The sequence below is a fragment of the Jatropha curcas genome, chromosome 1, assembly GCF_041381405.1.
Source record: "Jatropha curcas cultivar XTBG-Jc1 chromosome 1, XTBG_Jcur_1.0, whole genome shotgun sequence".
Classification (NCBI taxonomy): domain Eukaryota; kingdom Viridiplantae; phylum Streptophyta; class Magnoliopsida; order Malpighiales; family Euphorbiaceae; genus Jatropha; species Jatropha curcas.
The window spans coordinates 14,557,318-14,581,038 of record NC_143151.1 but is presented as its reverse complement, the minus strand read 5'-3'; the positions used below and the strand labels follow the sequence as shown (position 1 = coordinate 14,581,038).

The 23,721-nt window shown below is 40.6% G+C and overlaps 1 protein-coding gene across 1 annotated transcript in view; it reads right to left on the bottom strand.

Moving 5' to 3' along the window:
- Positions 1 to 11,011: 11,011 nt before the first annotated feature.
- Positions 11,012 to 23,721, bottom strand: part of LOC110010009 (uncharacterized) — a 63,925-nt gene continuing 51,215 nt past the window's right edge. The window contains exons 3-11 of the mRNA XM_089721762.1: positions 16,772 to 17,167; positions 16,442 to 16,618; positions 16,180 to 16,344; positions 15,763 to 16,101; positions 15,464 to 15,682; positions 15,294 to 15,383; positions 15,012 to 15,203; positions 11,395 to 11,517; positions 11,012 to 11,311 (exon numbers count right to left, since the gene is read on the bottom strand). Coding sequence (XP_089577888.1) covers positions 11,012 to 11,311; positions 11,395 to 11,517; positions 15,012 to 15,203; positions 15,294 to 15,383; positions 15,464 to 15,682; positions 15,763 to 16,101; positions 16,180 to 16,344; positions 16,442 to 16,618; positions 16,772 to 17,167 — 2,001 coding nt within the window. The remainder of the gene's footprint in view (positions 11,312 to 11,394; positions 11,518 to 15,011; positions 15,204 to 15,293; positions 15,384 to 15,463; positions 15,683 to 15,762; positions 16,102 to 16,179; positions 16,345 to 16,441; positions 16,619 to 16,771; positions 17,168 to 23,721) is intronic.

Here is a 23,721-nt window from a genome sequence, read left to right as displayed (position 1 = left end):
ATCTTGGCTAATTATGCTTTGCTGTTAGGAAGGCCGTGGCTTCATCCTTTGGGTGCGATTCCATCCACATTGCACAGAAAGGTCAAGATACCTTGGGGTACTGATGTTGTAACAATTAATGCTTAGGAAGAGCTAAATGTGGCTGCTGTGGAAGGTTTAGAGGCAGCTGTACCCTTATCTGGTTTTCAAGTGGCTATAATTGATGATGTTATAATCACTGAAGAGAAAAGTACAGTTAATAGGATGAGCCCTTTCTCTCGAAAGATGATGAAGAAAATGCAGTGGAAGTACGGCAAGGGGTTAGGCCGAGATTTGCAGGGCAGGTTTGAACCAGTACCATCTTCATGTGGTCAGAAGCACCGATACGGTTTGGGGTATTCAGAGAATAGGAAGAAAGAGAAGTGCGAAGTTCAGTCTCCGACGAAAGAACCGGGATTGAACAGGATTTTCTTCACCCCAGAGGCTTCCGGAAGGTTTCAGAGCAGAGGAAAGATGTATCCAGGTTTGGAAATTTTTATGACAAATTTTGAGGAACAGATCATCAAGTCTCCAGAGCCTTCCTTTGAGCAATTAGTGGATGGTACACAATTTATGATTGGCATGATTCAAGCAGGAAATGGCTCAGAATGGTCCCAGAAGATGTCAGAGTTTGAAGACTTTCTCAGGATTGGGGATGAAGCTTCAAAGATGATTCAAGAGCAGAAGTCCAAGGCGAGGATCCTCTAATCATCGCTAGCAGTAGAAGATGCAGAGGAAGCCGAGAGGAAGATGCTGGAGATGTCAAAGTGCACAGAGATGAAAGAAAAAGCTGCCCCAGATGATACGGATCGGATCAAAGAATGAGATATAAGTTCGCCTCTATGGCACCCCACGTTTATAATGAAACGGAAACACCAATAATCGAGATTAAACGCTCTATGGCACCCCACGTTTATAATGAAACGGTAACACCAATAATCGAGCAAAGAACAAGATAAACGCCACAAACAAGTTGATAAGCTTACCTTAATTCTTGATGCAATTAGAGGAAGCAATCTCTCACTATCACTCTAAGCAAAGGAGTACAAGCAAAGCTTAAACAAATGAAGTTTTCAATATCTCAAAAATCGTGTTCTTACATGGAATACAAGATATTTATACTAAAACAAGAAACTAGGGCTTAATGAAGCATAAAACACATAAAACGCGTTACTGTAGCGCGTCTGAGTTCCTGTAGCACATTACTGTAGAAAAGTCAAATTTACTGTAGCAAAGTCAAACTGATTGGCGCGGCACTGTAGCGCTTCTGAGTTCCTGTAGCACGTTACTGTAGCAGCGTGCTTTCCTGCACTTAAAGAGCCACCAACAACATTAGAAGCCTAGGAATGCCTTCAAGTTCCTCACAACACTTGTTGAATGCAACATCATGCAATTCTTGTGTTATTTGGGCTTGAACAAATAATGATATGGCTGCCCCATATCGCTTGGCACGGCTCCTTGTAATCGGTCCAATAGGAAGCACCAATGGATCTCCTTCATCGTTCACCATGCCTCCTTGTGATCTAGCGACGAGTGATGATGGATCCGTATCACCAGAGACCGAGGATGCTCCTAGTGCCGATGAAGTCATACAAGCCATTAAAGATAGTTGTGATGAATGTATTGAACAAGCTCTTAATCCTGTTTTTTGTTTTTCTGAATGTTGTTTTGAGAACGATTTGGATGGATTTCCTTTACTATTTCAATCAATGGAAGTGAATTTTAATTACTTGTTTTCTTGTTTTCCTAATTGTCATGTTCATGGCATTGATTATACCACACGCATATTTGACATAAATGCATTGCATCATTTTGCATTTAACCTAAGCACTGCCGAAGATCCCAAAATAATCGAAATTGGATCAGACTTTAAGCTTGAGCTCAGAAAGGATCTCCAAGAATGTCTCAAGAGAAATTCAGAAGTTTTTGCTTGGAGTTATGCTGATATGCCGGGGATCGATAGGTCAATTGCAGAGCATTTCATCCCTACCGATCCAAATATCAAGCCAGTAAAGCAGAAAAGAAGACGAGTCAGACCAGAGTGGCAAGACAAGATCAAGGCTGAGGTTCAGAAGCAGCTAGATGCAGGTTTCTTGGAGGTAGTGCATTACCCTGAGTGGTTAGCAAACATAGTCCCTGTGCTTAAGAAGGATGGGAGACTAAGAGTCTGTGTCGACTATAGAGATTTAAACAAAGCATCGCCCAAAGATGACTTCCCACTTCCACATATAGATGTTCTGATCGACAGTGCTGCAGGAATGGGATGTTATTCCATTATGGACGGATTCTCTAGGTACAACCAAATCCTGATGGCTTTAATTGATAAGCACAAGACCACCTTCACTACCGATTTTGGGACCTTCTGTTATAGGGTGATGTCGTTTGGGTTGAAGAATGTCGGAGCAACATATCAGAGAATGGCTATAACCTTGTTTCATGATATGATCCATAAAGGATTGGAAGTATATGTGGATGATATGGTGATCATGACAAAAACACAAGAAAAACATACGGACATGTTGGAAAAGTTCTTCGCCCAGGTCAAACAATACAATTTAAGACTCAACCCCAAAAAGTGCATATTTGGAGAAATGAAGGGGAAATTGTTAGGTTTTGTTGTGGGACCTAACGGGATTGAGATTGATCCAGATAAAATAAAAGCCATTCAAGACATGGAACCGCCGAGAACAGAGCGTCAGGTGAGAAGCTTCTTGGGGAAGATCCAGTATATCAGCAGGTTCATTTCCAGATTATCTATTACCTGTGCTCCAATCTTTAAGTTGCTTAGGAAGAACCAGCCGGTCAGATGGAACGAGGATTGTAAGAAGGCCTTTGACCATATAAGGAGTACTTGATGAATCCACCAGTGTTAAGTTCTCCTAGAACGGGAGAATCTTTGATTATGTACTTGTCTGTAGAGGATGTAGGAGTTGGAGCTATGTTGGCACAGCCAGATACTGCTGGAGTAGAAAAGGCCATCTATTATATTAGTAAGAAATTACTGCCTGTTGAGGAGAAATATAATTTGATAGAGAAAACATGTATGGCAGTAGTGTGGTCAATGAAGAAGTTGAGGCCTTATTTTGATTCTTTCAGGGTCACCTTTGTTTCTAAAATTGATCCTATGAAGTATCTTCAGAAAACACCTACCCTAGAACGACGGTTGTCCAAATGGTTAATTCAGATGTCCAGTGTAGATGCAAAGTTTGTCACAAAGAAGGCGGTCAAAGGTCGGGTTGTTGCAGAATTCGTGGTTGAGAATCCCATTGCAGATGATGAACCATGGGAGCTAGAATTTCCAGACGACCATTTGCTATGTGTTGAAATAGGGGTCTGGAAACTATACTTTGATGGATCAACCAATAGAAATGGAGCTGGAGCTGGTATTGTGATAGAAGTGCCCAATGGCGAGGTGGCAACAATGTGCAAAAGGTTGTTGTTCCCAGTCACAAAAAATATGGCAGAATACGAGGCATGTATTATGGGAATCGAGCCTCTTCTTGTAACATGCGCTAAGGAGGTTGAGGTGATAGGAGACTTATTGTTGATTATTGAACATGCTAATGAAAGATGGAAAGTTGAGGAAGATAGGCTAAAGCCCTATGTTGAATACTTGTTGAAGAAAGCAGCGCTCTTTGACAAGATCACTTTTACTCACATAGATAGAACTCATAACAGAATCCCAGATGCCTTGGCAAACCTAGCCTCAGCGTGGCAGGATTTGAGTAAGATCCCAAAGAAGCCATTTATCATTACCACAGCAAATATACCATGCTATGAAGAACATTTTGTGAATCAGGTTGAGTCAGAAGAAGAACCTTGGTTTACGGATATTTTGCAGTATATGAAAGATGGAACCTTTTCTGATGATGCAACAAAAGAAGACCGATCGGTTCTACGGAAAATGGCTTGGAAGTATGTCCTAGCCGATGGTGAATTGTATAAGAGGGCCTGGAATAGAATACTTCTAAGATGTGTAAGCAAGAAGGAAGGAGAAGAGATAATGAAGAAGATCCATGAGGGAGTCTATGGTACTCATTTGAGTGGCATGAGTTTGGCTAGAAAGGTTATGAGGCAAGGCTACTTTTGGATGCAGATGGAAGGTGACTGTATCAGCTATGTTTGTCATTGCAAAGCCTGCCAGTACCACGATAATAAAAATTGTTTGCCTGCTATTGAGCTCCATCCAACAACTCCTTCTTGGCCTTTTTTAGCCTGGGGTATAGATATTATTAGCAAGATCACATCGGCAGCAACAAATGGTCATCAGTATATCTTAGTCGTCGTGGACTACTTTTCGAGATGGATTGAAGCTCAGTCCTACAAAACTTTGACTACCAAACAAGTGGCTAGATTTATTGAGTAGAACATTTCTGTCGCTATGGTGTTCCTCATCACATAGTTACAGACAATGGTTCTCACTTCCAAGCAAACGTTAGTCAGTTGTTATACAAATATAAGGTTGAGCATCACCATTCTTCTCCTTATCAGCCTCAAGCTAATGGTGCAGTGGAAGCCGCCAATAAGGAGATTAAGAGAATTCTGTCCAAAATGTGCAAGAAATATAGAAGCTGGGCTAAGAAACTTCCTTTTGCACTCTGGGGGCATCGAACTACCTCCAAATCAGTGAATGGAGCTTCTCCTTTCAAGCTTGTATATGGGATGGTGGCAGTGTTACCAATAGAGCTCGAAAATAAGTCTCTCAGGGTTCTTGTGGAAGCTGGTCTGACCGAAGAAGAGTGGGTCAAGAAAAAATATGAAGATCTGGCACTTTTAGATGGCAGAAGATTGAATGCTAGATTCCAGGATCAGATGAGAAAGAGAAGGATTGCTCGTTTCTACAATAAGCGGATACATCCAAGGGCTTTGAAAAATGGAGATTTAGTGTTGGTCAGATTGTTAGATCACGAAGCCCAGAGTCATCCTGGAGGGAAATTCAGACCTAATTTGTGGGTCCTGTATATATATGGCACAACCCAAGAGGGGGGTGAATTGGGTTTTCTTAAAACAGATATAAATTTTAGAATTTCTAAACAAAATATAGAATTCTAAATGCAGCGAAAAAACAAAGAACATTGTGAGAATAGAATATGGATTAAAATCACCTCACAATGTTCTATTTATAAAAGATAGAAAGTCGGTGCAAAGTGCGACTATTGATTAGAACAGCTTCACACTGACTTATTCAATATTAGAACTTCTTTATGAAGGAAAGCTATTGAAATTAGAACTTCCTCATAAAGTTTAGAAAATCATATAAGACTGAGTGAGAGAAAGTTATTGAAGTTAGAACTGTTTCACAAAGCCTTAATCAAGTATCAGAACTACTTTATGATGGAGAGCTATTGTAATTAGAACTTCCTCATAAAGTTTAGAAAATTAATTAGAAACCCAAGCAGTGAAATATACTGTGAACAGAAGAACAGTCAGAACATGGTATATTCACTTATTAGAATTCCAGAGTTCTAATGTTCAGAAAAGATAAGACTTATTACAGTTTTAGAACATCATATTCATTTTCAACTTTAGCATTTCTAAAATGTAAACAGAAGTGTAATAAAAACAGTATCAAGCAAACTTCAGAAATTGAAAGATTAACACAGTGATTTATAGTGGTTTGGCACTAACTCGCCTATATCCACTCCCCAAGACGCATCTCGAGATCCTCAACTATGTTATCTCTTTCAAGGGTAAGAGACAAACCAACAGCACAAGGTAATAGATCAACACCTAGATCTACCCTTTTGTCCCACTAGATTTTCCAAAGGTTCTAGTTAACCTCAAACCTTTCTGTTTTTGGCAGAGTACAGAAATTCAATTCAAGACATTAAAATCCCACACATGGAGAAGGTCGCTTGATAACCTCTTTCACAATAGCTTCTAACCTAAGCTATTACACACAAATGTTTATCAAATAAAAGCCTGTCTACTATAGATTACAAAATCTAAATAGACAGAAAGAAACGCATATATAAGCACAGGAAAAACAGTTTATCAGATTAAAAAATCGATTAGAACACAGAACCATTATTCAAAAGTAGTTGTAACAATCCTTTTCACTTTAAAGATAAAAACGTTAAGTGTATAGATGAAAAGAAAAATATGGGTAGAGAGTAAGTTTTGAGAGATAAAGATTTGATCAACGAGAGAATGCTCTTAAAACGAAAACTCTTACTTCACCATAGCTTAAGACGTGAAAGCTCCTATTTATAGAGAGCATCGTGTCCCTTGCATTTGGAAAGTGGATATTTCATTTGAAATCAGAATATCTTCTTTCCTTATTTAGAAGATATGAAAATCTTTGTTACCAAAAAAATTTATTTTATCCTTTTTGGTAAGAGAATAAAACACGATTTTGCTTTCCTTTGAACAAAATATTTTCGGCAGCATTATTTTGAAAATGTTTTTACGGAAGGATACTCTTGCTAAAAATGAAAAAGATTCTCCTTCGTTTTTAAGGTAAGAAAATAAATTTAAATACTTTAGATCTTTCAAAAGATATTTCCGAAAAGTGTATGATTTTATTACCAAAAACATTACAGAAGTAATCTCTTTAGTTTTAGGAAATTAAATCATTTTGATTTAAAGAATATTTTTCGAAAACAAATAAAAAGAATTTATTTTGAAAAATTCTAATTTTCGAAAAATATTTTTGAGAGAAAACTTAATTTATGTGCTCATATATGGATTTTCTCTCTATCCTACAAAGTATCCTAAATACCTAACCATTAGGGTCTTCGGATTATCTTCACACTCAATTTAGGACTTGCCTTGTACGATTTCTTTCCATACAAATTCTACATAAAATATTATTAGCACAAATAACATAATTTAAATTTATTTATTTTGTATTAATCATCAAAATCTGAGATTAGAAATTGACCCTTGAGCCAACATAATTGGCATGGACCGTTCAGAATTCAAAAGCTGTTGGCCAAGGGTGTCGCTGATTTGGTCACTACGGAAGGGAAGCCTTTTAATCGAATCGTTAATCAAGACCAGATGAAAAGGTTCTATGTCTGAGATAATGATTTCGATCATTAAAAAAAAAGAGAGAAAAAAAGAAAAAAAGGGGGGCTAGGTTGAAAACCTGAAAGGGCGACCTAGGTAAGAAATGAACTCGTTAGGTTGAAAACCCGTAAAGGGCGACCTAGGCAAAAGTTAGAGTATATAAAAAAAACAAAATAAAAAAATAAAAAATTATTTTTGAGATTAATGCATGGTGCTTAGTTTAAATGCGAAATCTATGCCATGCATTTGTGACATACTTGCGATTGGTTGCTCAATGCCATCAACCTGACTAGAAGAAGAATAGCGAATGAGTAGTTAGAATGAACGACTATTGTATTAAAGTAGTTTCTCTTTACTTCTGTATGATGTTGAAAGAAGTAAGATCAATAAAGAGCTTGATTTTCAGATTTTTCTTCCCTTTTGTTTCTGGAGTATGATTGTTGATTACAAGACCTTCCTCTCTGCTTATTTGGCCAGACTTTGCTCATTTGTTTTGAAGATTTTTGGCTGTTGGTCCTGCCTGAGTGATTGGGTTCTTTTGGACGACGATCGGGAGGTCAAATGCCATTTTCTCGATGATTTCCTTGGAAGGATCGATAAAGAAAAATCATGAATAAAATCCCTAGCACTTAAATAGGTTCATGCATACATGAGGGAGTTGCATATTTTATCTCTTTCTGAATATTGCAGGTGATAAAATGGTAACCCCATTTCTTTTTCAAAGATGTAAGTTTCCATCCTTAGTTAAAAATCCACTTTTATGTGCTTCCATTTCTTAATCCAAGGGCAGGAGGCCCAAATGCTAATCCAGCAAATAATTTCGAAAGAAAAGATTTATTTTTGTCTTTTGCTATCTCTAAGTGCAGAAAATAGGAATCAATAAAAAGAGAACCGATGGAATTATTCATTATAAAGAGAAAGAAAGAGGGATACAACGATTGGGAGTTCATAGCCCTCTGAAATACAGGAAACTGAATAAAAGAAAAGCAGCAGCAGCAGTCATCCCAGTGGTTGGATCATCAAACACCGACCCCTTCGAGACCCAGTTTTATCACTGGGAATAAAACCATTCAACATACTCGGGTGTCACGGTGTCATGCATCACCCCCTGACCCATGTACCAGGTATTCCGATTCCGCCAATGATTAGCTAGGTTGGTCAACAGACTCTGCATCATGGGAACGGTTTCGAAGTTATGGACTCTGGGAATGCGCTGAACGACACCATACTGGCGGTTGACTTTGTCTGGAAAGTAGGCCATGGAACAATCAAGACTGGCATATAGCACATAATTGAGGTTCATGCTCCCAGCAATGACCAGTCTAATCCTCCACCAAGGGCAAGTCCACCGAATCACGGGGTTATCGCCAAAATCAAAGTGTCCTTGAGAACGGGTGCGAAAATTGGCAGGACCATAAGTTGGGATTAAACGAGCTAGGACTGGAGGAATCATGCTCAGTTTATCTAAAGCCCAGGCTTGCAGTAACATCGGACAACCCCGATGGTGAACGTTGAAGTTGGTGACCTGAAGGGCAATATCCCTAACCCAGCACATGGTCTCTCCCATGATCATCTTGAAGACGGTGCGACGATACACCTGCATGTCTCGGACGACGGTCATTAGTCGGAAATCTCCAATTCCAGGTTGGCGATTTTTCATAGCATACATGTTCAGCAACAGGAAACAACAAGCCCGAAACCAAGAGGGGTTCGCATCCATGGACAGAACCCTATTTAGGAAAGGCTCTAAGGGAAGGCCTTGGTCCGGATTTATTCCACCAGGAAGGTAAACCGGATATAAAGCAGCAACCTGGGTCAGATCATATCTTGGGCCTGGGGGCAAAGCTGGAGTTTCATCCTGTTCAGGGTGGTGACCCATTATGGTGCACATTTCCTCGTAGGTCGGCTTCACTTCAGAATCGTCAAATCGAAAAACCATAGTATTGGGGTTTAAGTGCCTTACGAGCCAGGACAAGAAACCATGGTCGGGCTTCAAGTCTTTGAAGTTTTTCAACTAGGCTAGTTGATTCATGGGGTGGATCTCCCACAGGTCATCAGGAAGTGATTGAACAAAAGATGAGACTTGATTTCTGAAAGCCATGGAAGAAAAGGGTTGTTAGAGCAGTTTGTTTCGAATGCGGTGGAATGAAGAGAATGAAGAATGGAACTCCTATTTATAGCAGAGGAAAGGCCTTACTGGGTTGAAAATGATGCTCATCACCAGCTAGCTAGCATCTGCTTTCGGTGGTGATAAGGTGCGAATTTGCCACTACAAGGAATCAAATAGAAAAAGTAGCGGTGGCGGCATCCGAATAAAGCGGTAATTCTTATTTTGTGTCAATTCTAGCTTTCATTTTATTGTCTTTTGTCAGTTTTGGAATAAAGCAGATGGGCATTTATGCCTGCATTAACAAGGTGGACCACTCTTGCAAGTGAGTGGGATGCCTCCTTTTTGTTTTTGTGGTTTTGGTTAGCTTTCATTTTATTGCCTTTTGTCCGTTTTGGAATAAAGTGAATGGGCATTTACGCCCGCATTAACAAGGTGGACCACTCTTGCAAATGGGCATTTATGCCCGCATTAACAAGGTGGACCACCCCTGCAAGTGAGTGGGATGCCTCCTTTTTGCTTCTGTGGTTTTGGTTAGCTTTCATTTTATTGTCTTTTGTCCATTTTGGAATAAAGTGAATGGGCATTTATGCCCGCATTAACAAGGTGGACCACTCCTACAAGTGAGTGGGGTGCCTCCTTTTTGTTTCTGTGGTTTTGTTTTCTTTATGCAGGAATAAAGCGAAGTCTCAAAAAAAATGTATATATATACCATAAATAAAATCAAAATGCCTACAAATAAAAGAAATGTAAAGAATATTGTAATGTTCTCAAAGGAGCTACAAAATATCAAAAAAAATGCAATCAAAAATGGAGAGAAGCCTAACGTCGGCTCCGACAGGGACCAGCTGCCGCCTGTCTGACAGAAGATGGTGGTGGTGGTGGAGCATCGTCAGACGAAGAATCATCATCATCATCCTCCTCTTCATTTGAGAAATCTAAAGGAATCCCCTCAACCTCCAATCTAGTGCGGAGCCTGTCATTCTCCATCTGGAGACGAGAAACAGCAGCGGCCTGATGGGCCTAATGTCTCCATAGCCTGCCAATCTCTAACTCCTGTGAAATAAAAAGGGGAGAAGGGTAAGAGAAGTACACAAAGCAAAAAGCAAAGAGTAAAAGAATCATACCATCTCGTGGCGCTCCGGATACAATCTGGCAATATAGGTTCGGGCAAAGCAGAATCTCTGGTATAGCTCCTGATACCTCTGAGTAGGCACCTGCAAGTGAAGAAAGGTACTCAATGAAGAATCCTCCAGGCAAATATTTCTGACTTAGTAAATTCATTATTATATTACATGTGTGGCATGCTCAAGATCCAGCTGTAGCTGTGGCGGAGCCTGTCTGAGATCAGCAGGGATAGCAAGGGTCGGTCCAAGCCCCAGAGTAGGATCCAAGGTAACCTGCATGCCCGGAGGGAAGGGGACATCACCTAGCACGACACCCGTAGGCCCGGTAGGAGTACCAACTTTTGCCTGCGCCTCATAGAAAGCAGGAGTCCGATGCCTCTTCCTATCCTGCAATCAGTCAGAGAAAATCCAGTTAATTACTCAGTCAAAGTGTTGGGAAAATCAATGATGAGGGCAAAAGAGTTACCTGAGTGTACTCTCAGACATCTGGCAATCTGGTCTGCAGCCGGGTGGAGAGATAGGAGGCATAATCGCCAGGTACCAGGTAATCATCGACTGGGAAACCACCATACTCCAACAACCTATCCTCCGGAGTCATCCCGTCCAAGGTGCACATGTGGCAAGGGGGAAAAATAGGCACTCGCCTCTGGGATGTGGCGGTACGGATCTCGAGGACCCTCTCTCCCAGATAATACCTGTTCAGCCAGTAACCCTGAAGTAAGACTCTGGACCGGGTAAGGGCCTCCGCTCAGACTCGAGGGGCATAGGCTGTCCAAGCATCTCCCTCCCATGGAGTCAGAAAGAGTTGCAAAACAGAGAAGTCAGCCAAATAATCAGTAAAGATAAGAGGGGAGATGATACTTAGAAGATTCTTTATACTTACATCAGTCAAGGCTCTATCATTAAGGTAGCGCCTCCAGTGGTGCGGATCCTCTGCAATGGAATTAGTATGATGGCGGTGCACCAGATATCGAGGAATCCGCCGAGGCTCAGCAAGGGTATCACTCTCAGGACCCCCAGGATAGATCCGATACTCATACGCCCATACCTGTGACAAGATTCAAACAGTTGAGTGTAAATTTGGGTGATTGAAAAATAAAGGAAGAAAAATCAAAAGGATAGGTATCTTACCTCGAGTGGGCAGAGGAACTGCCAGTTAGACTCACTACTACCCCTGGTCCATACATCCAGACCATGGTAGAGATAAGCCAATGCAAGGGAAGCCCAGTCAAAGGTACCGACAAGGCTCAAGTCCTGCAGGCAAGCCAAAACAACAGGATCTCCCTTATTCTAGGAGGTACAGAGAAGCTGAGAAGATATGTTATAAAAAATGAAGGACCTCGCTGCCTGGTCCCTCTCCTCTCTGGTGTAAGCAGGAGCCGCAGGCCTAACATCCACAGGTAGCTCCCTCCAAGCCGCTAATGTTTTCGCACCGCCCGCGAGCGACTCAAAAAACGTTCCTTTTTGCTTTTTGATTCGAAAAGTGATTTTTATTTATGAACAGTGGTGACAAAACCTAAAATAGAGCTCGGACCATAGCAGTTGCGTCAGGCAGACAGTAGATCCATAACGGATCTGGCAGATGCGTGACGGAACTGTTCATGTCCAAAATTTCGTTTCTTTACCCAGAACAGCTGCGTCACGTAGCTATCGAGTCCGTCACGCAACTGTTCTTCCAAAGAACAGCTGCGTGACATGATTGCTCTAGGGTTCCAGAAACAATTTTTTATTCTTTCGAAAAAATAATAATTTTTGTACAAAAATAAAATTTAATTTTTCCAATAAATCCGAAGATGACCAACTATGAACAGATTGCAATTTAATTAGGTTTAGAATATTAAAATGTAATTATGCATGATTTTGGGTTTTCGGTTTTTGGGTTCAAATTTTTATTCAGGTAGAATGTATTTTTAGGTTCAATTTGTAGCCCACCTTGAACCATAAGGCAAGAGTGGTCTTTTATTTATTTGATTTAACTGCTTTGGTTTGGATGATTTGGATGGTTATGGATGCAATGATTGAATTTGATTGGGACGATTAATTAATTTTCCATATAAGAACTCGGTTCGATTCATTCGGGTTGGGTGTAAATAAATAAATAATTTGGCTTTCCAAACCAAAATAACTTAGAAATCGTAGGTTAAAAGAGGCCGCTTTTTCCCGGTGTCGGCTTCCAACGGGCCGAGGTACCCAATTCCCTTACCCAGAATCGCATTTGTGCGCCTGACCAGTCTTTTCATAATTTGGCCTTAAATATAATTGGGTTTAAAATGGAGTCATTTTTATAAAATAAAATTGGAAACGGTCTCATTGTCGAAAAAAATGGGTGGCGACTCAAAAATATTTTATAAGACCGATTTATCGGCATCGTATCCAATAAAATGTTTTGTCACCACTTTTCAAAATGAAATCACTTTCCAAAAAAAATAAAAAGGAATGTTTTTTGCGTCGCTCGGGGGCGGTACGAAAACAGATTGGCGACTCCGCTGGGGAAGCATCCACTAATCCCCGGTTATTTTTTTTTAATAACTAGTCGGTTGCAATTAGGAATTAACTCTAAAAACCTACGATTTTCTAAAATTGTAAATAAAATTGGTTAGAAAGCCGTCGGAAAATTCTTTAATCGTCTGTGTTTGTTTATTTGCTTTCCTTTATTTTTCTAAGTTCTTGCATTCATACTGCATTTCTCTCTTCTCACCACTTTCTACCCAAATTATCCCTCGATATCATTGTTAACTTTGAAGGTGGATCCAGCCTAAACCTTGCGTTTTAGGCACATCCACCTGAGAATTAGCAATTTTACCAACCGCAAGCCTAGTACCTTTACATGTGCATCAAAAGGAGTAGGCCCATGTGAAAGCCCGAATCCTGTTTGCGGAACCCGGACTTTGTAAGCCCAATGGACCAAAGCCCATGCATGTAGTTGAAAACTTTAGTCACTTCCCCATAAGGAAAACCTGAGTCTGTTTGCTGTTGTTCTGTTGCATTCATTCGGAGAGTTTGTTTCTCCAATCTCAAAACCCCCAGCTGGTTGTCGAGATTAGACCAAATCTTAGGAAATAGATGTCAGAATTTCTACCAACAGATCTTGTGTGTGGGAGAGATAAGGTTGGAAGACATGCATTTCCTAACTCCCATTCCCTACGTGTTATAAACTGTTCATATGTTGTGACATTCATGCATCACATGAAGGAATCTCTCATGCGCAAGTGCAAAGACAGAGGAAAGACAAAGCATCAGTCACATCATCTTCCCAAACAGAAGAAGAAAAAGACGAGTCACTGGATGGAAGCAAGTTTTGAGTAAAGTGGATGGCTTACAGCACAGGAGAATTTGCAAGTCACAATTTTTGACATGAAACAGCAACTACACACGATCCAAGCAAACCAAGCACATATGGAACGGAAGTGGATGAAATATTTCCAGAAACAAAACATCAAGCCTCTCCAGAGGCCCAAGGCTTTTCTATCCTTTTTTATTTTTCATTTTTTGTAATTTCTTGTGTGTTTTATGCATGTGGATTTTGTATTTTATGCATGTATCCTCCCAAAACGAGGACATTGTGTCTTTCAAGTGTGGAGGAGACTTATATTTTCATTTCCCTTATAAAAAAAATGTGTGTAAAATAAAAAAAAAGGGTCAACTTCTTTGCCTTAGTTCAATGTTTTAGTCTCTACGTGTTGATTGGTTTATATTTTGCTTGTTGAAATAGAAGTCTTAAATAATATACCATGGTTAAGAAATTTAAATGCTTATATGAACTTAGGTATTAAGATATGACATATGAAATTTTTCTTTAGCAAACACTAATCTTTAGTTAACTATCTAGACATTATCTTTGACTTTAGAGAAGCATGAATCCTAACTTAAATGAAGAACAGGAAGGAAATGGAAACTAAAGCCATAATACTTGTATGTTTCAGGTCAATAAAGGGTGAGGGTATTTTAAGAGAAAAACAAAATACGATAGAGGGAATAATGGAAATCTGTTCTGAAACAAAGTGGTACGGAGCATAAAATGCAACCACTTACTATTTACATTCCCACATCTCTCAAAATATATATATATATATATATATATATATATATATAAAAGAATGAAAAACGTGGCATGGAGCATAAAATGCAACCACTTTGTGAAAAAGAAATAGGGTACATAAAAATACCTTGAGATAAGAAACAATACACGTGTGCTAGAATTGTCCTAAGTACTTCCTATTTTGCATTTTAGGGCAGGAGGATTGTTTATCTCATATTTTGAATGACTAGATTTTGTATACTTTAGATTTTTTTTGCTATATTGAAATTTTAGATGTCATACTCATTTATACTACTTGGTTCATAAACACTTCAATCTCTTATCTTTGGTAGATTACTTAAGAAGTCTAAATCAACAGGTAAAAATAAACATGATCAACATGAGTCCAAAAGAAGGATGAATGTTTTTCTTAGGGACAAGCAAAGAGCTAAGCGTGGGGGAATTGATAGTCTCGCAAAGAGGGCAAATTTTACTATGTTATTTTCATATAATTTGTGTGACTGCATGTTGTTTTTATACATTTTACGTTGGTTCGTGTTGTTTTTGTTTCAAAGTTATTGTAGGAATACAATTTGAGCAAAGGAATGAAAAAGCTTGCTTTTATAGAAAAAGAGGACCAATGGATTTATTCATTGAAAAAAAAATCCAATCAAAAATGGGGGAAAGCCTAACGTCACCTCCGACTGGGACCCGCTACTGCTCGCCTAACAGAAGATGGAGGAGGTGGTGGAGCATCGTCAGACGAAGAATCATTATCATCATCCTCCCCTTCATCTGTAGAATCTAAAGGAATCCCCTCAACTTCCAATCTAGTGCGGAGCCTGTCATTCTCCATCTGGAGACGAGAAATGGCAGCGGCCTGACAGGTCTGATGTCTCCGTAGCCTGCCGATCTCTAACTCCTATGCAATAAAAAAAAAGGGGGGGGGGAAGAAGGTTAAGAGGAGTACACAAAGCAAGAGAGCAGAAAGCAAAAAGTAAAAGGACCATACCATCTCATGATGCTCCAAGTACAATCCGGTGTTGTAGGCTCGGGCGAAGCAGAATCTCTGGTACAGCTCTTGATACCTCTGAGCAGGCACCTACAGGCAAAAATAAGGCATTCAGTGAAGAATCCTCCAGGTAAGTATTTCTAACTTAATAAATTCATTTTTATACTTACATGTGTTGCATGCTCAGGATCCAGCTGTAGCTGTGGCGGCACCTGCCTGAGATCAGCTAGAATAGCAAGGGTCGGTCTGAACCCCAGAGCAGGATCCAAGGTAACCTCCATACCTAGAGGGAAGGGGACATCACCTGGCACGATACCCGTAGGCCCGGCAGGAACATCAGCCTCTGCCTGTGCCCTATAGAATGCAGGAGTCCGATGCCTCCTCCTATCCTGCAACAAGTCAGAGAAATCCCAGTTAATCACTCAGTCAAAATGTTGGGAGAATCAATTGATGAAGACAAAAGAGTTACCTGAGAATACTCTCGGACATCTGGAAGTCTAGTCCTTAGACGGGTGGAGAGATAAGAGGCATAGTCGCCAGGCTCCAAGTAATCATCGGCAGGGAAGCCACCGTACTCCAACAATACGTCCTCCAGAGTCATCCCATCCAATGTGCACATGTGGCGCGGGGGAGCAACAGGCACTCGCCTCTGGGCTGTGATGATATGGATCTCGAGGAACCTCCCTCCTAGATAGTACCAGTCCAACCAGTAACCTCGAAGCAAGACTCTGGACCGGGTCAGGGCCTCCGCTCGGACTCGGGGAGCATAGGCTGTCCAAGCATCCCCCTCCCATGGAGTCAGGAAGAGCTGCAAAACAGAGAAGTCAGCCAAATGGGCAGTAAAGATAAGAGGGAAGATGATACTCGGAAGGTTATTTATACTCACATCAGCTAAGGCCCTATCATTAAGGTAGCACCTCCAATAGTGCGGATCCTCCGAGCTGGAATAGGTATGATAGCGATGCGCCACATACCGAGGGATCCGTCGAGCCTCACTACGGGTATCTCTCTTCAGACCCCCAGGGTAGATCCTGTACTCATACGCCCAGACCTGCAACAATTTCAAAAAAAAAAGAGAGAGAGAGGTTGAGTGTCAATTGAGCTAAATGATAAATAAAAGAAAAATTCCGGAAGGATAGGTATCTTACCTCGAGGGGACGGAGGAACTGCCAGTTAGAATCACCACTGCCCCTGGTCCATACATCCAGACCATGGTAGAGGTAAGCTAGTGCCAGTGAAGCCCAATCGTAGCTGCCGATGAGGCTCAGGTCCCGTAAGCAAGCCAGTACGGCAGGGTCTCCCTTGTTTTGGGAGGTGCAGAGGAGCTGTGAGGATATAATGTAGAAGATGAAGGACCTCGCTGCCTGGTCCCTCTCCTCTCTAGTATACACTAGGACAGCAGGCCGGACATCCTCAGGCAACTCCCTTTAGGCTGCAAGCCTCGCTCGAATCCGCTCGGCCCAAAATTTATACACTACCTCGTAGGAAACGTAGCCCTGCGCAGTGTACCTGGTTCTTGTAGTAACACCAAGTAAGGTGGCTATGAGCTCGGCTCCCAAAGCGGCCGTCTGGTACCGAGCATCTAAAGGAACTGCATCGCCGTCAAACCCAAGCCCGGTAATCGCAGTATAGTCGGCGGGTGTCAACGTAAGCTCTCTGAAGCCGAAAATGAAGGAGTGTGTACAATCGTTCCACTGCTCCATCAGGGCGTAACGCATAGCAGGTGGGAACCGGGGCTGAGTCCTGCGGAGGCCCAATGCGTAGTCACCAAATCCAGCAGTAATCACTCTCGCCTGCATAGGAGGGTCTAATAAATCCCAAAACGCCGAGGCATCAGTGGAGGACCCGCTAGCCCAGGCCTTACTCAGATCGACCTGCATAAGAAATTTATTCAAATGAAAACATAAGCTAACAGTTGTTTTGTTTTTTGCAGGAAAATAAAATCCTCTTGTCAGGCACAGCTGCGTCACGTAGCTGTAGTTGCGTAACGCAACCATGGAGCCGCGTCACGCAGCAGCTCAACAAAGAATAGCCGCGTCACGCGGGTCACGCAGTTGTTCTTCCAAAGCACAGCCGCGTAACGCATCCATCGAAAGGCAGCGGGAAACCTAACACCCATTTTTCCATTCTTGTGTTTTTCCATCAGTTTACATGGCCTAAATAAACTAGATTCAAACTGGCATGCCATTCCAAGACAATAAATAAGGTCTCATGATGCATAAAATGATTGAAATCAAGGTTCAGAACCGTTGGAGGAACGAACAGATGCGTCACGCAACTGTTCAACAAAGAACAGCAACTGTTCAATAAAGAACAGCTGCGTCATGCAACTGTTCAACAAAGAACATCAATTGTTCAATGAAGAACAGTTCCGTCACGCAGCCGCTCAACAAAGAACAGTCGCGTCACGCATCTCCTTCCTGCGTGACGCGACTGTCGCAACATCCAGAAGGCAAAAACGCACCAAATCAAAAAAAAAACTTAACTCGCTTTGGAAATCGCGCATCACATCGGTCTCATGTCAAATCGAAAAATCGAAACCCGGCGCCGGAAGAAATTGAAGCGGCCGCGTACCGGGGGTAAGCGCGTTACGACTCACGAGAATTCAAGCACCCTCGAAGACTGGGATGTCCGGAAGCAGGAATCTCGGGAATTTGGGCCATGGAAGCTAGGATTCAAAGAATAGCTTAAATTGTAAGTTTAAACTAAAAGTGATAAATGAAGAGTGAAAAACTTATTTATAAGGAAAAGGGGCCAATGGGCCCAAGCCCATCAAAAGCCCAACCAAGCCCAAGTCAACTTCTCTAAGCAATTTGGAGTCAATGTGCGGCTCGTATACTGCAAATAAATTCCGTCTACTCGCCACACAGGGGGCAAACTCATCACACCCACCAGAATACCTTCAGGTAAGTTTTCTTTCAGCATCGCATCAAGAAAAGTATACCTGAAAATTTGGGGACTAGAAAAATTTAGCAAAATTTTTGCTAAAATTTCAAAATTGTTGCAATGGATAAAAAAATAAAATTTTCAAGGTTTGCTTAAAAGATAATATTTTTGGTTCCGGGATGGGTTTCCAGACTGGGGGCAAAAATAAAATCTTTTGCCCTAATGCAAAATTTCAAATCCTCTAAAGCCGATTAAACCGAGCTTTGGACAAAGCAAAATCTGTTTGTATACAAAAATTGCACCAAGCAAAATCTGTTTGTATACAGAAATCGCTCTTTGGACCCACAAAGCAATATCTATTTGTATACAGAAATTGCACCAAGCAAAATCTGTTTGTATACAGAAATTGCTCTTTACTCCCATCAAGCGAGATATGTTTGTATACAGAAATTGCTCTTTGCCCTGATGCGAAATTCCAAATTTTAAAGTTTATGATTATTAATGCATGGGGGCTGATGCTCCAACATCTAACAAAGGCAAGATCTGTTTGTACATAGAAACTGCTCTTTTCTCTTGAAAGTATTTTCAGGTCAACCGGTGATGATGTCACGAAGCCGTTTAGGCCCACCGAGCAGTGATGGTGTATTACGAAGCTGATCAGGACAATCTCAATACCAAACCCTCCAAAGCCGATTAGACTGAGCTGAGGAGGTGAACAACAAAGTCGATCAGACCGAGCTTTGATGTTTAGATCCTTTTCTCTACTCGTGATGATGCATTACGAAGCGGATCAAGTCAATCCTTTTCCTGATTAATGATGGTGGATTACGAAGTTGATCAGGGCAATCACAACAAAATCCTTCGAGCCAATTAGACCGAGCTTCGGAGGTGACTTCATAGCCAATCAGACCGAGCTTTGAAGATGATCACAGATCCGATTGGAGCCAACAAAGCCGATTAGACTGAGTTTTGTTCGTGACCAGATGATCAAGATGATCTCAATAGGACCTTGGATGTGACCAGGTGACTGCCGATGCTTAGAACGCTGATGTAGTCCAACTGGAGCCTTCAGGTCAAATCAAATCCTTCGAGCCAATTAGACCGAGCTTCGGAGGTGACTTCAAAGCCAATCAGATCGAGCTTTGAAGATGATCAGAAATCCGACTGGAGCCAACAAAGCCCATCAGACTGAGCTTTGGACGTGACCAGATGATCAAGTACTTCATTCAATCGAAGGTTGAAGGCGCGTCAATGGGCCACTTTAACATTAATCGTTTACACAATTAATGATAAAGTGGGGGGGGGGCAAACTGTTGACGCGTGTCTTTTTGCCCCCGCCTGATCCAATGATGATATGAGGATGTGGAATGAATCGGTTAATGCTATCTAGAAGTCTTTTAATCCAATGATTTAAATTTAAAAAAGATGTTAAGTCTTTGACTGGGTCATAGCTGCGTCACGCAGCTATGTTAGACTACATGACGTTTTTATATCAAATGACACGCAGCTCTGATACAGTAAATAAGTTGCGTCACGCAGCTATACTCTGTTGCCCTATTTATATAAATAGATCTTTTTCTCACGTTTGAGACAACTTTTGGAACGATCCTGAAACCCTAAAAAACACGCCCTGCGGCCACATTCTCCTCCAGAAGCTCTTTTGAGTTTGTTTGAAGGAGAATTGCCATTAGATATTAATTTTAGGTGAATCAAACTAGAAAAAAGAGAGAAAATTAAGAGAGGAAAGAGTGAATATTTAAATCCTTGTTGACGAAGTTTCTAGAGCGTCTTAACCATTGTTCGTTAAGGCATCAAAGCCGTTTACAATCCTCAATCTGAGGATTACGTAATTCCTTTACACCTTTTTGATATGTTTATTCATTGATTATTTATTTTACTATTGTTTTAGTAGTTTAATCATAATGAGATTGTATTCTGTTCGTTTTTGGTCATTCGAGGTTGTCTTAAAATATATTTAAATAAAAAACGCTTTAAACAAATAATTTAAAACAGAGCTCGGACCAGAGCAGTTGCGTCACGCAGCCAGTAGATCCGTAACGGATCTGGCAGATGCATGACGGAACTGTTCATGTCCAAAATTTCGTTTCTTTACCCAGAACAGTTGTGTCACGCAGCTATCAGGTCTGTCACGTAACTGTTCTTCCAAAGAATAGCTGCGTGACGCGACTGTTCTAGGGTTCCAGAAACTATTTTTTATTCTTTCGAAAAAATAATAATTTTTGTACAAAAATAAAATTTAATTTTTCCAATAAATCCGAAGATGACCAACTATGAACAGATTGCAATTTAATTAGGTTTAGAATATTAAAATGTAATTATGCATGATTTTGGGTTTTTGGTTTTTGGGTTCAAATTTTTATTCGGGTAGAATGTATTTTTAGGTTTAGTTTGTAGCCCGCCTTGAACCATAAGACAAGAGCGGGTCTTTTATTTATTTGATTTAACTGCTTTGGTTTGGATGGTTTGGATGATTTGGATGGTTATGGATGCAATGATTGAATTTGATTGGGACGATTAATTAATTTTCCATATAAGAACTTGGTTCGATTCATTCGGGTTGGGTTTAAATAGATAAATAATTTGGCTTTCCTAACTAAAATAACTGAGAAATTGTAGGTTAAAAGAGGCCGGTTTTTCCCGGCATTGGCTTCCAACGGGCCGACGTACCCAATTCCCTTACCCAGAATCGCATTTGTGCGCCTGACCAGTCTTTTCATAATTTGGCCTTAAATATAATTGGGTTTAAAATGGAGTCATTTTTATAAAATAAAATTAGAAACGGTCCCATTGCCAAAAGAAATGGGTGGCGACTCAAAAATGTTTTATAAGACCGATTTATCGGCATCATATCTAATAAAATGTTTTGTAACCACTTTTCAAAATAAAATCACTTTCCAAAAAAAACAAAAAGGAACATTTTTCGTGTCGCTCGGGGGCGGTACGAAAACACATACAGGAAGATAGTACATAAACAAATTTACTATGAAGTTCTCAGACTCAAAACAGGATTTTCAAGCAAATTACAGAAGTTATCATACTTAAAGAATTTTCAGACTAATAGCAGAAGTTTCTAGACTTAAAATGGGGTTTTTAGACCAATTACAGAAGTTATCAAACTCAAAATAGGATTTTTAAGCAAATTATAGAAGTTATCAGACTTAAAACAGGATTTTCAGACTAATTGTAAAAGCTTTCAGACTTAAAACGGGGTTTTTAGACCAATTACAGAAGTTATCAAAGTCAAAACAGGGGTTTTAAGCCAATTACAGAAGTTATCAGACTTAAAATAGGACTTTTAGACCAATTGCAGAAATTTTTAAACTTTAAATTGGATTTTCAGACCAATTACAGAAGTTATCGGACTCAAGACGAGGTTTTTAGACCAATTGTAGAAGTTCTCAAACTGAAAACTGGGATTTCAGACCAATTACAGAAGTTATCAGACTTAAAACCAGGTTTTAGACTAATAACATAAGTCTTCAGACTCAAAACAGGATTTTCAAACCTATCAAACTCCTTTCAAGACCACCTACAGGGTCATAGGAGGTTGCAGCTCCAATTAGAATAAAAACAAACCACAAGGGCAAAGTGGTAATTTTCCAAAAATCTAGAGACCAAGACATTAAATTATAATCAGACTCTGATCAGGGCTGCCTATAGGGCCTAAGGGGGTTATGGCCTTAATTAGAGCCGAAATCAGACCTAAAATCTAAATTGAATAGATTTTGGGATCAGAACTTGCCCGAAGACTGAGGACTAAATTGTGAATTCTTGACCAATCGGCTTAGGGCCCTAGCATGGAAAACCTACATTTGTGCGAGTTATGCATAGTAGTCGATATTTAAGACAGACTTAAACTCTAGTAAGTGTACAATCAGGGACTAAATCGCACAAGTTTAAAAGTTCAGGGACCAATCGAAATACCATGCTCTGGCCAAGGACCTAGATGCGAGTACTCAGATCGTTCAGGATGAACTCTGGGTTAGCGCAAGCAGTGATAAGCACGTGTCCTGATTGCTGAGCCATCTTCGCAAAATAACTTATCAAAGCTAGAAGGTTAGAGAGAAAGCAAGAAAGGATAGATGAGTAGTATAAATGATTGAAGCTCCCCTCCTCCCCTATTTATAAGAAAAGGGGAGCACAAACTTCACCCTTATCCAGAAGATTGGACTTTTAAGACTCATCCAAACTTAGAATATTGCACGATTTTAGCCAGAACGACCAAGACAAATTTCCAAACGCATTGGCACCTTCTGATCTGACAGGCAATTATAGAAAGGGCCCAAAAATTAGATAGACCAAACTGACTCCAGAAAAATATTCTCAAAATCAGCCAAAATTTACACATGATGCTCTAGACATCCCCACGACTCATCAGGTGTGGTTCTCAGACCAAAATTCTACCTAGAGGTGCTGAAATCAAAGTCCAAAAGATCAAACCTTGATCAACTTCGATCTCTCAGAGGGGCAAACTGTTGACCATGACTTCAACACCAGGCTCTAGGAAATTCCAATATGGTTCCAATGGAGTGAGAATCAGGTCGATCGGACATCATTTAAGTCTCAAATGGACCTTTGAAATCCCAAAACCCTAAAAGCAAATGTCAAGGGCAGGGCAGTAATTTGCCTTGATCGGCGGCCACCAGCCCCTAACCAATGCCGATGAGGCCCAAATTAGTGTCGATTTGGAGCTTGCCAATTGCCCTAATCGGTATCAAAATGGACCTTTGAGGTATCGATTTTGTGGACATTGGTACCGCCGTGTGCTCTTCCTAGCAACTCTTTGGCCTATAAAAGGCACACTCCCCCCTTCATTTCAAACACCTCTTATTGCTTAACTGAGCGCCTCTCAAGCATCAATGACTCTCATTCTCCCTTTTATAATTCTAAGGCAACATAGTCCTACCTTGCTCTTCTTCATTAGTTGAGTTTATGGCCCATCTTGGTACTCAAAATTCGATCTTTTTGACTTTCACATGCACTTTGGTCTTCCTTAAACTAAAGTTATTAGCTAGTTAATTTATTATTAATTAATTAATAATCAATTAATTAAGTAATATTATAAGACTATAATTCGGGTCCTCGTGCCCTACCTTAGCTTGATGGAGAGAGCTCGACCTTTTTAGTCGATTATCACCGTGGAGCTCAGATTCAGCCGTATCACGAATTTAAGGGTATAACCACACTAAACTTAATCTTTATCAATTAAGCCGAAGTCCGTCTAGCTCTTTATAAACTGCCAAGCCTGGTTCGTCTGGCACATAACATGCTTTGGAGCTCGGTCCATCCAACAAAATCACAAAACCAATTTTAAGACTAAAGCTTGGTCCGCCCCGCAAACCCTTTAAGCCCACTCCTCGAGTGGCAGCTTCAAAACCCTACCATCCTAATTGATGGTAGAACTTCATGCACCCTGATCCTCATACAAACACTGTACGAAGGCAAACCTATGGGTTTCGGCCTAGGTAGTTGATACGGAATCGATACCACTCAACCATAAAGTTCAAGGAAGCATGGGGAA